This window comes from Populus euphratica, unplaced genomic scaffold (assembly GCF_000495115.2).
Source record: "Populus euphratica unplaced genomic scaffold, PopEup_1.0 scaffold39.1, whole genome shotgun sequence".
NCBI lineage: Eukaryota > Viridiplantae > Streptophyta > Magnoliopsida > Malpighiales > Salicaceae > Populus > Populus euphratica.
In genome coordinates this window covers 1,207,809-1,225,126 of record NW_011499897.1, presented here as the reverse complement: position 1 = coordinate 1,225,126, position 17,318 = coordinate 1,207,809, and the positions used below count along the sequence as shown (strand labels likewise).

The 17,318-nt window shown below is 35.7% G+C and overlaps 2 protein-coding genes across 2 annotated transcripts; one reads left to right on the top strand and one right to left on the bottom strand.

Moving 5' to 3' along the window:
• Positions 1 to 933: 933 nt before the first annotated feature.
• On the top strand, positions 934 to 3,195 carry LOC105132307 (uncharacterized). Its single transcript, XM_011035715.1, has one exon. It carries the CDS (start codon positions 934 to 936, stop codon positions 3,193 to 3,195), a length of 2,262 nt encoding a protein of 753 aa, XP_011034017.1.
• A 9,920-nt stretch (positions 3,196 to 13,115) lies between these two features.
• Positions 13,116 to 17,218, bottom strand: LOC105132277 (scarecrow-like protein 27). The gene is made up of 2 exons (XM_011035657.1): positions 14,342 to 17,218; positions 13,116 to 13,351 (listed from the first exon to the last, which is right to left on the bottom strand). The coding sequence occupies exon 1, from the start codon at positions 16,672 to 16,674 to the stop codon at positions 14,368 to 14,370; it is 2,307 nt and encodes a 768-aa protein (XP_011033959.1). The 5' UTR covers positions 16,675 to 17,218; the 3' UTR covers positions 13,116 to 13,351; positions 14,342 to 14,367.
• Positions 17,219 to 17,318: the final 100 nt, after the last annotated feature.

The window sequence follows — 17,318 nt, the reverse complement described above, 5'->3', positions numbered from 1 at the left end:
TTTAGTTTTTTAAATCTTAATTGTTTCAAATTAATAAAATTAACTTTAATTTACAAAATTAAGCACCAACCGTGACATATAATTTTTTTTTTTAACGTTGAGTGATCTCTATATTTAAACAGTTGGAAAAAAATTCAACTGCAACCATGAATAAACTCAATGTGAAATGATCAATTGAAAAATAATATAACAAAAATTGAGTGGTTTTGATTAGGAATTTGTTTTATAAATAGACGGGAGCGTGGGTGTTGTAGAGGAACTGTTTGATGAAATGCTCGATCGAAAGAGATGTGAATAGTATTTTTTTAATCTTATAATAATTTATTAATTTTATAATTTTAACAAAGCAACTACTCTTTAGTTATTACATAGAATATAATAACAAATTTGTAAATAATTTAATTTTTTATTGATTTTTTTTCAAATTTGTAAATAATTTAATTTTTTATTTTTTTTCATCACCATTTAAAATATTATGTACATATAAAGTTAAAGGATGATATCTGTAATTTTTTAAACAATAAAAGTAAGGTATAAAACTGAGTGAAATAATTTATCATAATTATAATTGTAATATAAAGTCTCATGTCGAGCCGGGAGCCTAACCTTTATGCCTCTGACTCCAGGACCACTCAGATACAACAAAATATGTTTCTAATACCTGGTCTCCTAGAACATTCTTCCAGTGGCTAGTGGCTAGCTACCATGGCAGAAAAGCCAAATAGACAAAGACCTTACCTTACCTGCCCTGAGTAATAAAAAGACAATCCAAACGAGTGAGACACATTCAACCGTCATCCGTTATGTCACCTCCAAATTGGCTGGACAACATAAAAAAAAATGTCTACAATTAAGCAGATAAGAGAGGTGCAAACTGCAAACTGAAGCAAGTGACCAACTACAAGTAAAAAATACTGAAAGTGAAACCTATAGATGGGGAAGCTGGGCTGCGGTATCGATGGGAATCTGAATGAAGCGAAGTTCAGTGAACCCATGCCATGGATTGGCCTCTATATAGCTGCAGCATCTCTGGCCTGTGCACTTGCTATGGCTGTAGATTTCATCCGTGGCTTCCGCCGACGGAAGTTCTGGTTCCCGAGCAAATACTTCTCCATCAATGCCACTTCACTGACCATAATAGCTGTGGCAGTCAAGCTTTCAGTGGATCTAAACACCGCCATGCCTCGCCGTGTTGATCAGCTCGCAAAACTTAGCAGTGGTGCCTTGCTCTGTACAGTAATGGGTAATTCCATGCCTTCTCTGGGAGCCATGGACAACAGTGATTTATGCACAAATATGATAGCTTTAGGAATTCTCGTTATTACTGTTATTGTTAATATAGGCATCCAATTGGTCACCGGTGTTATATATCTTTACTGCAAAGAGCATGTATTTATTATGTTTCTCATGTTTATTTTGCTTCTAATCCTAAGCTTTTCAGCATTAACTGTGCCGATAAATAATAAATATTTCCAATATAAATATAATAACAAATATGATATGGCTCTTAAAGAAGACTCGAACGAAACCAGCAAAAGGGAAGGCAAGGAACTTAAAGAAGAATTAATGAAATTCTGGATGATGGCTCATACGTGCAGCCCCCAGTTCGTGGTGGGCCGTTCAGTTACATGCTCTGCCTCAGGTGCATTCTGTCTCCTTGTTGCCATGACTTTAGCTGAGGCCATGCTGCGATCTTACTTGATGCCCCGGTCATTCAAATTCTGCACCGGAGAATCTGAGTATAAGTGGTCGACCATCGTAGTTCTTATTACACAGACCATTGCAGTGGGAGTTGGTTCTATTGCCCCTGCAATCAGATGGTTCAGTGCTCTGAAATTCAGATGCCCAACCAGAAGAAAGAAAAGCAGCAAAAGAATATTTACAGTAGAAAGGTACTGGATCCAGTTGCTTGTGGAGATGAAAGAGTGCCCACTAGCCATACGAATCCAGGACCGCTTTTGCAGGAAACTTGCCCACTATGTTAATAACAAATTGGTAGACATCTGTCTTGGAATGCAAACTGGAATTGTGTTGGGTAGCAAAGCGATTCAGTTCATTTCAGTTTACTCCATGATCTGGATGTTATCACTCTCCGATCTCTGCAAGAAGTTAAGAACAATGAAACCCGACAACAGCATATCATCTGACTCAGGATCAGAATCACGATACAGTACAAAACCAGATCTCAGCCGTTTTGTTTTGCATCTTGAAGGTGAAGACGAACTAGTTGAGTCGATGATGAAGAATAACTGTGATACGACTGATCATTGGCTGCGAAGGGGGGAAAGGAAACAGCCAAAGCATCTCATGGAACTGTTGGAAAAATCAACCGTTGCAGAAGGATTTAAGGGGGTGAAAGAGTTTGACAGTGACCTAGTTCTCTCTCTAGATTGTGATGAACCTCCAAACTGTTGGGCTCTTCCTGTAGTAACTCTGACAGCCATTGCAGTTGCCCTTCCAAATGTCAGTAGTGCTTTGATGAAACAGTTGATGCTCAGTGTACATGAAGGCCTCATGTATGTCAGACTCATAGAAGATAACCTGGACGCAAAGGGAGAATTGATTAACATCAGGAAAGCAGCAAATGTTGTATGGCTTGGAGTTGATCTCGACAACAAGTGGCTAGATGTGGACCTTCGAAAACTGTCCGTACAAGCAGAAAGCACAAAGGAAATACTTGAGAAACTATCTGATGTTGCAAAGACCAGGTTTGTGGAGTGTAAGAAGATATTTATGAATCAATGTCCGAAGGAAAGACCTTCAAAGTGGCCCATCAAGGTTCTGGCTGCTAATTCCATGTATAGGATAAGCCAAACTCTTCTGCAGAATTGTGAAAGTAGAAATGACTTGGTCGACGAAAGATTATTTGAAGCTTTAACTGTCATGATCTCTGATATACTGGGTGCTTGTCTCACTAACTTACGGCGTGTCATATTCCACTGTTTGAGCAGGGCTGTCATCGAGAGGGACTACTGTGTACGCAGGGCAGTTCACATTCTTGGAAAAACAGAAAAGATCCGGAAACTTCTAGATCAGCAGCCTATTTCCACTTTAGATCCAGATCGAATGGCCTGCATTGATGAGTGGCGTTCATTGAATGATTTGAAGACCTCTTCGCCCTTCATTCCATCTTCTTCAGCAAAGAGCGAAACAGTCTTCTCCACTTCAAGCGACTTGTATCTAACCATGGAATAAACTTTACTGGCCTAGAGCTGGAAAATAGAAGCAACTTACCACTATGCCATGTAATATGTGAAAATACTTGGCTTCCTGCTTCTTGTCTTATGTTATACAAGTTAATACTCACAGCTGAAGACAACATGTAATGCAGATAGTCCATCTAGAAGCAGAAAGTAATTTTTTGTGGATTTTGTGAAACAGAGGATGCAGTTGGCATCCCTTATTCAACTGTAACAGTCTAATGAATCTCTATGGCAGTATAGAACCATAAAGCATCCAATCGAGAAGCTTTTTATCTATCAGGTGAAAAGGCCAGTGTTCTAGAAAGGCTACTTACAACCTTGTAATAAATTGACATGCACAAAAAACAATTCTATGTGCCGGGATTTTTTAAACTCAAGCTAAAGTTGTACTAATCAAAATCCCAGGGCCCCCAGAGATTTGATGAGAGCTAGTATCCATTTAACGAAATTGATATTCCAATATCAACCATTAGGCCTTCCAGTCTAGGCATGCCGCAGCAGCATTGTGCTAGATGTCGACTCCAGAGCCACTTGGATCCAGAAAAAAAAAATTCAGCAGTGGAGGTTATTTGACTACCATTGCAAGTAGCCAAATTGACAAAAACTCTTACCTCTCCCGACGAGTCATGAGACAATCCAGTCCTGGACAGCTCCAAACCAAACGATTGGGACACATTCAACAGTAATCCTGCTTAGTGTCAAATAACCCTTTAATTTGAGAAGGGCAAATCGGAAGCAACTCAGACAACCAATTTACTAGCAAACCCAGACCAAGCATCAAGACAAAGTAATCACTTGGAGAACTACTGAAGTGAAAAATGTAGATGGGAAAGGTTGGCTGTGGCATCGATGGGAACCTGAATGAAGCAAAATTCAGTGAGCCTATACCACGGATTGGCCCCTATGTAGCAGCAGCATCTCTGGTCTATGAAAGTGCTATGGCTGTAGATGTCATTCATGGCTTCAGCTAACAGAATTTCTGGTTTTCTAGCAGATTCTTCTCCATCAATGCCACTTCACAAAACCATAACGTTGGGAAATTTGTTAGAGGCAAAATTAGAAGTAAAGTTCAATTATTTTTTGAATTAAAATTTTATTGAAATTTAATATTTAATGTTTAACATAGAAGATTAACATAATTTAAATAAATTATGAATGAAAGAAAAATTAATTTTAAAAAACCCTTCTTGGGATGTTTTGCTAAAACTCATGATCTTTTTTTAAAAAAAAATACAAAATTTTCTTAATATTTACAAAATAAAAGGTTAAAATTAAATTTAAAAAGCACACAAGTTTTTAGAGGACAGAGCTTTCAAGCAAAGCAAGTTTTGGGTTAAAACCCGCATGCATATATGTATATCGGTATGACTTTATTATAAAATAATATTTTAAATCATAAAAAATTATTTTTATCAACTAAAATTTAGTTTTAATTCTTATTCATCTTTCAAATCATTGATATGCTAACAATCCCTTCCAAAAGTTTTTTCTATAAATCCTAACAATTTTTTCACCTAAAAATTTCATATTTATAACTATTATGTTTAATTTTAATTCTTGATTTTTGATGACTAATTAAAAGTTAATATTAATAGGAATTATTATCACCAAAATTAATTTTTTAACGTTTTAGCTTTCAAAATTCACTATAAAATAAGAGGTAAATGAAGATTTTGATACATGTTTTTTTCTAAATTCTTACTTCTTCTCATCTTATTGTAGTGTTTTTTCTTTTTTTTTATGCTTTGATTTTCCTTTCAAATCTAGAGCTTTATCTTGTTGAAAAATATTTAAGTTGCATAATTCACCTTGTGTATAAGCATATATAAACTAAAATGATGTTGTTGAAATCTTGAAAAGCATATTATAAATATCTTAATTGCACAGATAATAAACAATAAAATTTTAAGGATAAATAATTCATTATTTGACAACAATAAAATTTTTATTATTTTAAAATAATTTATACAAGTAAATATTTATTTTATTTTAATTTAAACATACTTATTTTTATTATTAGTATGGAAACCAAAACTTAAATTATACCGATTATAAGTATAATTTGACTATATATTTAGTATTTATACTAAAATTCTTTTATTATATCTATTTTGAAAATATATTTGACATGAATTTTTATTTTATATATTTAAAAATTTAAATTTGTATAAACTCTACATTTTTCTTGAACAAATCTATTTGCTTGCAGAGATGAAAAAATTAGAAATTTGTTTGAGAATCCACGCTAAAACTTTACTAAATATTATTCTTCATAAAAACTACTTTAACATAAAATATTAACATCAATAAAATAAATTACAAGTTGATGGAATAACTTATTTTATGCCTCGTCAGATCTGCTACGCTTTAAGCTGCTTTTGCTTGCTAGAACAACTGTTCTGAGTTGCTGCCAAGGAGAAACACTACAACGCTAGCTGATGGCTCGCTGTTACTCCGCAAGCAAGGAAAAAAAATGAATTGGAGCTGCTGTGCAAGAATTCATCTTTGACCGTGACTTCTTAGGCTGTCTTGGATCAATTGAAAAGGAAGATTAACACGTGATCTTTCAAAAATCAGCTTTAGGATGACTTTGCTGTGCTACTGCTTCTTTATCTTCAAGGGAGAAAAGTGCCGCTGTGTTTTTCCCCCCCTCTTAATCAGATCTAAATTTTAATATCAATTGTTGAAAATAAAACGCTAAGTATTTAAATGAACTTTCCAAGCTTTATTGATTGATTCATACTCATCAACCCCCACTTATATTTACCTTTATATTTATAGGAAGATTACTCTTCTAACTATCATTACCAGGGGAGGCAATCCGGGAATGGAGATTCAATCCCCTGATTTCTTAGAGGCTAATCCGCAATTTAACCACTTGAGGACAAGGGTGTTGTGCAAAATTTGGTTTAGATACTGGTTATCCTTGTGTCAAGTCTCTTTTTCCCATCATTGCAACCTGTACAATTGGCTGGACTGCAAATCAGCTTCTTCTTTTTTTATGAAATTAAGAACATGTTGTTTTGTAAGTCCCAGTTACTTATCTCATCTTATGTGTCCCTTTAAGAGAAAAACGAAAAGCTCGACGAGTAATCTTTTCTACGTATACAAAGTTGATAGATGTCAGATTACAGTTATGCATGAAAGAGGTGTAACAGGTACCCAAGAATAGACTGATTTTATGCACCTGTGATCAATTTTAAACAGTTTGGTTTCTCAATAATTCGAGCTTGAAGAAGGAAAGTGTATTGGTTGAGAGAGATGTGCAAATGTTTGTATGGAACTTGTTGAAGTGATCCGCTGAGCCTGCAGTCTCTACGTGTGTGTTGAGAGAGAGAAGTTGAGGAATTGCTAAAGAGCAACCGAGAGTTGTTGAATGGCCTGTAAGGATGGGATGTTGCAGACGTTAATAAAATGGCCTGTTCTTATCCCAAATTAAAAAGAAGGATATAAATGAGGCTTTCATTTCCTATGCAAACCAGCAGAAGATTAGTTAACAGCCATGGAATTGATGTGGACTCTATCGTACACCAAGTGGATCTGTTAGGCTCCTAGTCTACGTACTTGTACAACCGCATAGGTAGAAACATGTGCATTGAATTCTATCATATATGATACTATTGCCTGTTGGACCCATTCCTTCTGGGCCTCTGAACTAGCGAAAGTTTCCTTTCTTAGACAAAAGATGAAACGATGGAATTACTTGATTGCTGCATCTTTACCTGATTTCAATATAAAAAAACTCGTGCGATTAACACTAATTGCAACGTAATCCTTTGCTCTGAAATTAAAAGGTAGAAGTCTTGATGGTGATGCATGTGTGGACAACTATGCACGAAGTTTTGCTTTTGAATGTGTGGATTTTTTATTTGTAACTTATTTTGCATGCTGTGGGGGTATTGGTTGATTGACTAGGAGCTAGAGTAATGGATGGAACACTGATCTTATTTTGATGTCTTCAATTTGTACACTTAAGAAAACATAGGAAAACCATGAAAGGGACCTCTCTGCTAAATGCTGGTTGACCTTTGTTGAGATCACATCAAGTTGGAAAGACAAGATGAGAAAACAGGAAGAAAGATGGGAATAGAAAGATGGAGGGGAAGTCTCTGATTTGGAGGCCGTCCAAGCTGTCCAACAAAGAGTTTTGTGGAACCAAAGCTCCACTAATAAGCTGTGTGGTCCAAAGAAAAAGGATAGTAGCCAAGTATGGCTGAGTAAATGAGAAAAAATGGGATAAGTGAGAGAGAGAAACAAAGGACCGCGTTTTTTAAACGCAGAAGAAGACAACCTAAAGAGAGAAAAACGATGGTGGGAACTTGGAAAGATTGGATAGGAGAAGATATGGTGGCAAAGCATCTACAAAAGACCGAAGCAAAAGGTTCTGTCATGTGTGACAACAACCTCAACTTATCTTGAATACGCATACCAATCAAGCCATGTCTCTTTCTCCTCCTTGCACCCTAGCCATTTGCCGCTTAATGTTCTGTTTTGACTTAATTGTCATGATTATCTGGTTTAATGGTTTGTAAGTTTTCGTGTAAATTCATGGGCAATGGGGCACGGATTCACTAAATTCTCAGCCCTTCAATCAACCAGCCAAAGGTTATCTTCTCAGGTTTGAAATAAAAATGAGAGCCATGATCGGCAGCATGGCTACTCAGAGTCGACGAAGGCATGTTGATTATTTTCATTTAAGGACATGGTTGGCCAAGAGGAACATTGATTGATGGTGGCACACTCAACATTTCCTTGCTCAACATGATGATCGGAGGAGAGCCGATTGCCAGCCCATGAGTCCATCTATGCTGTCCAAACCAAATCCTCACTCCCAGGAGGCTTCTCAATGACAAAAGCACTTCGGCACTTGAAAATGAAAAGTGGTGGGTGATTACACTTTACACTCGGAGAATAAAGTTGGAGGAGGTTTTAAACTGTGTCTAGAATTTTGTCTCTCAATCTCTCCCAAGTGCATAACATGTGGAATCTGGATTGTTTATTGTATATGAGCTGATATTGGTATGTGGTGAAAGCTGAAAGCTGAAAGCTCATGCGGTATAATTTTCAAGAGCCCGTGACAGAGTGGGGGCGTCTGTTTTTGTTTTCCTTCTCTCTAGCCATTAGCTTCCCTAAAATGTGCTGAGTATTTTCTACATTAGGATATGCATATGTTCTTTGAATTTAGCAGAACATGTTCCTAAATTTATTTAAGATCTTAAGCAAAAGGGCGTCATAGAGACTAGTGGCATCTTAGAAGTGTGTACGATAAAAAAAAAAAAGGATATAGAGAGATATAAACGTATTTGATTGAAGAAATATTGATATAAAATAAATATATTTCTATAATACTTTCCCAATATCTATCTCTTTCGTTCTTTCCATAAGAAACCCTGAGCTGTAGTGGAGTTGGAATGCAACACTGAGCTCCTAAATTCTCTTTTCATACGAGTTACAGGAATGAATGCATGGAAAGCTTCCCTTTTCAAGAAATTACTTTCCGAGCTACAATTCTGGGTGTCTTTGACGATATCTCCTGCATCGCTTGATTTTTACAACATCAAAAAAGAATAGACAGCTTTCAGCACCAATGTTGCAAATCACCTTTTCAATCAATGATTAAGCTTTGCACCAATGGGTGCCTTTTGCTTGATGGAGAAAATCCAACAACATGCAGTTATAACTAGATTTTTGTCCTTTTTAATTGTAACAAAAAATATATAAAAGCGTCATTAACATTTTTTTAAGTAAACAAAATAATAATAATAATAATAATAATTATTATTATTAACAATGATATATATTTTAGCCACTAAGCTGGTTACATGTTAAATTATTTTTTTTCTTTAAATATTATGATGGTAGCCAACCTTAGTTAACATATAAAATCTTCCACTCGAATCATGATATTATAATAATTTTTAAAAAAAATTAATCAAATTAAATTATAAAACTTAATTTTCAATCAATATAATATCATAAAGATAAAAATATATATATATATATATATATATATAAACACGATAACTCAAGTCAATTAGGATAGACTTACATGACTCGTGACTTGATTCATGAAAATAGAATAGTTGTATATCAAGCAAATTAAAAAATAAATTTGAAGTTTAATTTTCAACTAATCCAATATTGAAGGACAAAATAAAAAAAACAATAATTTAAAAAAAAAAAACTCGAGTATACTAGATTAACTTGGAAAACCTTGTTTTGTTTTGTGAGATTATTTTTTATTTAATAACATGATAATAAAAATAAGTGCTTGCAAAATTGAGGACCAATCAAATGCTAGTATATTTGTATGATACTATGATGACACTATAAAAAGAAAACTGAAAAAAATAGAAATTTTAATTCAAAATCAATAAAATATTAAAGGATAAAATTTATAAAAAAAAATCAAGTAAAACCTAACTTATAATGATGAAATCAAGAAATAAAGTCAAGAAGAAATCAAAGAGAGAGAGAGACAGAGATAGAATATCTAAAAAAAAAATCATCCATATCAACCTGAGTTAATCTAACAATCTCACAACACAAGTTAAGGGACCAAGATTACTTTAAAGAAAGAAAATAAAAAAAAAAACCACAAACTATAATCCTTAACTAACATAATTCTCAATCAACACATTATCCAATGATGAAATAAAGGGAAAAATTAATTTTAAAACAAAGGACCAAAAAAAGGGTCAACCCAGGTAAACTAATCAAACCATCGACCCAAGTCGTAAGAATCGGATAACCACATAGAAAATATGTAAAAAAAAAAAAGATTTTGAAGTCTAGTTCCTAGTCAATCCATGTTAAATAACAAAATAAAAATAAAAAAATCAACCTAAAACACCTATATATATATAAAAAAAAAATTGATTCAACCTAGACTAACTTGAAAAACTTGTGATCCAGATTATAAAATAGAGATAAAAACATTGAAAGAAAATTTTTAAAAAATAGCTAAACTCAATTCCTAACTAATCAATTGTTAAAGGATAAAAATGAAAAATTTAAAAGAAATAAAAAAGAATTCAAGTCAATATAGGCTAAACTTCTGAAATCACGATCCAGATCATAAGACTAAGATTACTCCATAGAAAGTAAATAGCAATTATGAAAGATAAAATATAAAAAAATTATATTTTAAAAAGTACACAAAAAAATAACAATTAAACAAACGAGGACCAAAATTGATATAGAAAAAAATTAACAATGCAAGACACAAACACTAAGTGAAGGAGGGAAGAAAAAGAAAAAGAAAAAGAAAAGGAATAGTTGGTGGCACTTCGTGAACCCAATAATATTATATATAACCCAAAAGTTAGTATCATAGCTCATTTCATAAATGGAGGAGGTTGCATACACCTTAACATCACGATAACTCTTCTTATTTGATGACATGTGTATTGTATGTATTAATATTCTTCTTCTTATCATTTTACTTCATCCCTACTCTGGTTTTATTTTCTAATTGTTTTAGATCAATAACCTTAATTGTTCTAGATCAATATAATTAAATTTTATATTATAAAATCAAGAATTAACTACATGCGAAGATTGTGAGACTCTTATATATAAATAACCAAAATAAATTATCAAGCTCAATTTCAAATAAATTCAATATAAATTAATTAAATTAAAAAAAAAAAGTTAAGTGATAAAAAAATAAGGATAAACATTTTTCACTACCTATCTGATTCAGTCCTAGTATTAGCAAAATAATAATAATATTTGTTCAATCTTCAAATTCAATCCCTAAGATTTTAATTGTTTTAAATGAATAAAACTTCATTTAATCTCAACAAACCAAGTATTGACTGAGCGAATGGCCAATAAAACTTCATTTAATCTCGACAAACTAAATATATCTGCAAGAAACTTATACTGGAGCAGTGCAGAAATTCTCAAGAGCTACAGCAAATGGTCAATTTGTGCAATCAAAACTAGCTGAAATCAACAAATGAAATATCTTCCCAAACTCTCCTCCAGAAAATGTTGGGGGTAATTTTCCTTTTCAAGAGACAACAAGGCGACCGATGCTTAGGGAAACGCATCACCTCAGCCCTTCCATGCGAAAAACAAGACCAGCCCTTTGATTACTTTATTAATTAATAAAGTTTCCAATCTTCCTCCAATAGATCTTGAGCTCCCACTAATAAATAAATCTAATCCTACCTGACACTGATTAAAGTGACGAAGAAAACATTAGTCTATTGCAGCAACTTGAGGCTTAGTGGAATTACAAGACCAACACAAACACAGAGAGATGAGAGTAATTTAAACCATTGTTTGATTAAACAATCCTCAAAGCATCATGGAGGTTGTTTTCAGGGATTTTTATACGTGTGCTTGTTCAAAGAACCCGACGTCTTCTGTAAGCAAAAATTTTATTTTACATTTTAAAATTGACATATAAATAGAGAAAACATAGAAGCTGTTGTTAATATTAGTCGCTGTACCATACTAGACATGTTCTCCTACGAATAATGCGAGTTTATTATGGTTTTCGTCACTTCCCTAATACTCAGTTGCTAATGAGATTCAGAACTCAGAAGTGGGTCACATTGTTGTATTATCACAGAGTTGCTTCGGAGAAAAAACAAATCTTTTCACTTTTTTTTTTTTACCAGGTATCTTACAAGCTAATTTTTCAATTACAGAACTAAAAATCCCTTGCCAGTCCAGTTTTAGACCTTCAATCCGCATTCATACTTGTATTGTAATAAAAAGAAAGTAAACTCCTTTCAAGTAAAAAGACAGAGAGTGTGTGACAAGAGGGCATCCACCTAACACCCAGCCTATTGTCTAACAGCTACAAAGCAAATGTTTAGAAAGATCATTTTTTACATCAGAAAAACGATCTAAAATCAAGAAAAATTCAATTTTCTTATAAAACACTGTTAACGCAATTCCAAACTGGAAAACTAGAGCAAAAATGAGGAAAGCAAGCAACTAGAGTTTCGATAGAAACATGACCCATGTGGGTTTTGATTATTAGATGTTTGAAAACCACTCTGAAAAATCATTGAATGTTGAGATAGTGACTTTTGCAACACTTGGAATTGAAGGGCCCCTGACTCATATATAATATTGTAGCATTTGATTACGTGTTGGGTGCATTACATGCAAGAGGAGGAGAATTTTCAGACACAAACATGACAAAACTCAACAAAACCACGTTATTTTAACTGCTCATGATTGCTAAGAAACTTTCAGCATGTTATGCTAATGTTAGGTGTCTTTGTATTTTTTGCCGCTCAAGTTTGTGACATACAGTTGTCTCTGGTTATTTATTATTTTGAAAACACAAAAAGTCAGCTAATACCATAGCATACCTTTCTAAGGTTACTTCTCTAAAGCTTGAAGGCAATAAGGGAACCCTAGCTAATGCTACCAACAAAGACAGAGATGGAAACAATAATATAAGGGTTTACTCCAAGTAGGCATGTCCAAATTCATCCACAGCCATCATATGCGCACCGCCTTTTTGGATTTAATCAGCCAGCGATGCAGGCAATCAAGGGATTCAACAATTATATAGAGTAATACATCTAGGAAAGTATCCATTAGCTTGAGATTAAGATAAGGTTGTAGGTTTAAATCATGCAACTACCACAGAAAGCATTCAATCGGCAGAATCAAGATATTGCAATCACAAGAAATCCTAGCATCTAAAACTACCAATAAACAGGATCGTGGAATCTACGTTGTACTAAGCAAATAAACAAAATGCCACCACCAGAGTAGACAATTCAGAAACAAGCAACAAGGTTTTTAGCCATATTCTTCTTTGCAATGCAAGGAATCCAGTGAGGCCAAGTTCCAAGTTTCTAAATTTGTTTTCCATCACACTTCTATTATAATTTGCAACTACATATAAGATCTCCATCAGTGAGCGTATGCATGCTCATGAGTTCAAAAGATAACAAGTCAGCTATAAAAAGTATTTAATTAAGTTGCATCACGAACTATACACTAGAGGATATATTGTTTCACTGAAAAGGCAGGTGAGGGGTGTAAATACTGTTGTGCAAGGTTCATTGCTCTTTCAGGCCTTCGACACCATCATTACATTGACAGAACAGAACAGAGTCGCTTAAATTCAGGCATTACATAGCCGTGCTCAACCTAGATACATAAGAAATCTGAAAGCGTTAAGGCGGGCAAATTTTAGACACTGCTTCAAAACAGTAAGACAAGCAAAGCTCACTAGAGGGAAGCTACTATAACCTAATTAGACACTATAAAACAATTTGAGTAGACAACATTTTGCTCATCCTCCGGCGAAAATAAATTCGTGTCAAACAACTTTAGAACACCACATGTGTGCACCTTAACTGATAAGAATAATCGTAAGGAAGGGGAAAATAACCTCGTGTCATACACCTTTAGAACACCACGAGTGTGCACCTTAACTGATAAGAAAAATCGTAAGAAACTTAGAAGTATAATAGAACTTTTCGCACCTAAATGCCTCAATTAGTTACTGGTTAATGGTGAAGCAATGAAAGACACAAATGAGGATATCTAGAAATTCCAATAATCACTACATTGGATGAGAATTTCCTTGGTTTCTATCTTGGCTTATCACCTCATCTCCCTTATCACACTCCATTCAAGCCTATTGCCATATCAAGCACTCAAGAAGGTTAGAATTCCAATACATCATCTCTATTACTTCTTTAAATGCCTTGTCAGTAACAATAACGACATGGGGGGAAACACGAGTACTAAATCAAAGTTGGTACGCGGTAGGAAACATATTGCCATATCAAGCACTAAAGGTTAGAATTCTGGCGAGTTAACTTTTCATTTGAAGTTCTCATTTGTTGTCAAGTACAGAACAAAATATCACCATCTTAAAGAGACACAAAAGCACATTGTTACAATCATAAAATCAAATTACCCAGCAATATCCATTTCCGAAACAAATAGCACCCTACTAGATTGTCTAATTAGATGTTTTGTTCTACAAGGATTAGATAGACACAAGCAGAGGAGACTCACAAGCTAGACAAATCATATTATAAGTCATAAACAGAGCCACCAGCAATAGTACCAAATTTATTGACACAATACCACCTTAGTAATTGAGTTGGGACCTCTGATAAACTGTGAGTCGATAAAAAACCAACCTCCCTGCTCGTCATATTGTTATTGCTCAGCATCTCCATGCTGAAGCTGACATAAGCTCTCTACGCTGCCAAAAAAGCACAAGCAAAGCCTGCTGCTTTTCCACGTGAAATCCCCTCACTGGAGTCCTCTTCACCACACATTCTGCCTGAGTTTCGGTGAAGTTACTGAAAGTTACGGGAGAAAACCCGGCAGATGCAAAGATTGTCTTCCAATTTGGCATTTTGTCTGTAGCACGAAGACGCCCCAGCACAGTACTTTCAATCCTAGGCTGGAGCAAAAACCTCTCAATCTTGTTCACATCATCCGTAGTTGCATTAACAGCATCCAATGATTCCAATAGGTGTGTATAGGATTGGAGGGCATGGAGGATATGTTGTGGGAATGGAAGGTCACTTCTGTCACACCCTCGGTCCAAAGACACCACAATCCTTGGAGAAAGTTGCTTTATAAAGCGCAGCAGTGACGGTAGTGCAGATGGTTGATTTGCCGAGCACCAAATAGGGAAATTCACCACAACAGCCTCATGTTCACTTGTTCGGAAAAAGGGGAGAGAATAACAATGTTGCTCCAAAGAATCAAAGTTAATCACATCAAGTTCAAAACTGAGACCAATCTCATCAGCAAATTGAGTTAAGTTATCGCGCATAAGACTAAGTTCAACGGGATGGTGAGTCGAAGGAGAGGCAAAGGCAGTGGTTTTCAATGATCGGACACCTCTATTCCGGGGAAGTTCCTGCATGAAAGAGGCCCATTGAGCACCGAATCCAATATCGAAGTCCACAATGTGAATCCTATCTGCATCGTCAACTGCTTCAAGGAGGGCCTGATTGCAGGTGAAGTTGACAAATTGGACAAGTGGAGAAACCTCAGATAAGACTTTGTAAGCACTCATTTTGAAGATGACATCGAATGGGGTGGGGCTCCTAGGCGGTGGGGCAGTGACTGAGTTACTATTCATGAGAAGGAGCAATTGAAGAGCCTCCTTGAAGTAGAAAGCTGCTCTATGGAGAGGCTTCCCAGTTGGGAAGAGCTGTTGATTGAGCCGCGCCAATATCCCTTGCGCGTGTGAGAAGTTCCCAGTCCCTACCAACTCAGCTGCCTTGTAGAGCTGGTCCAACAAAGCATGCTGGTGCTGGTGCTGGTGCTGGTGATGTTGAGTTCCTAAATCTTCCTTCTTCACCACCAACGGCTTCTGTTGAAGTTGTTGGTGAAGAAACTGAACTCTCTGAGGAAACCCCAGTTGCTGTTGTTGGTGTTTTCTTTGCAAAAGTTCTTGCCCAGGATCAGAGAATGGTAGTTTTGGGATTACATGAGAGATTGGGTCCATGCCACCAGAGTTGTGGCGCTTGAGTTGGGAATCGAGAGGGCGGTTTTCTTGCTGATAAAATGGTAATTGCAAGAAAAGGTTGGGATTTCGAATGCGTGGATTATGAGACTGTTGCTGGTTCATCAATATCTGTGGATTTAGTATGAGTGGCTTCTCCTCTGGGACCTCAATTTGTTGCAGCTGATTTTGCTGATAAACCATACCAGGAGGTAAAGAAAATGGAAGTGAAACACTGTTAGTTGGAGAACTAAAAACTGGGCTTTGCACACTTGAGTCGTTGCTGCCAAATCCAACATTTTTGTAGTTAATCAAACCAGAAGAAGAGCCAGGAGCAACTAAACCGGACCCAATATTTGAAACCCCAGGACCAGGAAAAGGAGCCAAATTAGTTCCAATGCTTGACACGCCACTTGGAATTCCACTTAAGGACTCAAACCCAGGTCCTTGATCAACAATCCCCAATCCACCAACACCAGAACCACCGCCAACATTGCCATCAAATTCCAGCTGACTGCTTCCACTTTGCAACAACTGCTTTAGCCCAAACTGTGTGTCATCCACATCCCCAGCTATCCACCTCAACAAGGATTGTTCTTGGCTTGGCTCTGACAGCATATTCTCCCAATCTTCTAGTCCAAGTCCACATCTTTCTCCTGTTGAAACAAACTCTAGTCCGCTTGGGAATGGCTGCAGCTCTGTTGCCCATTCATCTTTCCTTTCATTGTTCAATGGGTTCACTACTTTATCTGTTGCCGTGATGGTGGCGGTCTTGTCGCTGGTGTTTCCACCGGCGCCGCCGTTTGAGGAGGAGGAGAGAGTCGAAACTGATGTAGGTGGGCTTGGACTTCTTCTCATATGAAGAACTGAGTTAGGTTCTTTGCTTGCAAAGCTATTCACTTCAAGAAGTTGTTGTCGTTGCCTTTGAGTCCAAGTTTCTTGTTGAGAACAAACTGAAGCAAAACCATCAAAATCTACACCCCCCTTGGCCTGCAAACGAAAGGGCATGCCTCTTATAAAATACCAAGAAGCCTGAGGTGTTTAGAGAGAAGTCGAGAAAAGGCCCGATGCAGTGGTGAAGTGAAGGATTCTCAATGGCGTTGGCTCTCAGGTGGGCTAACACTCAGATTTAATTTAATGAAAAAAAAGGGAAGAAGAAGAAGAAGAAGAAGAAAGAAACTTTCTTGTTCTTTAACTGAGATTTTTTAACACAATATCATATCTCATTGCATGCCATGAATCTCTCTTCTTCAACCCACCCATTACAACAAAATATCTTTTGTCACTAGCTCTTGACCACCCACCAATCCTTTCTCATTCTCTTGGTGAGCTCCATGTTTTTTTATCTAATTTTTCCCTTCTCTTCAACTCCATATCATTCAATCTATCTCTCTGTATTTTGTTGTTGTGTAGTTGTGGTTGTGGTTAATTGCTCTTTGTTTCTCCACTTCTTCTAGCCCTTCTGTCTTAACAGTAATAATATACCATCATTCTGTGTTTGCAATGGATGCGTGCATCATAAAAAAGGCAATAAAGTGTCTCTCTCTCTCTCTCTCTCTCTCACACACATTTATTTATTTTTATATTTTAAAAATATTTTTTTAAAAATTATTTTTTACTTTAAATTAATATTTTAAAAAAAATAATTATTT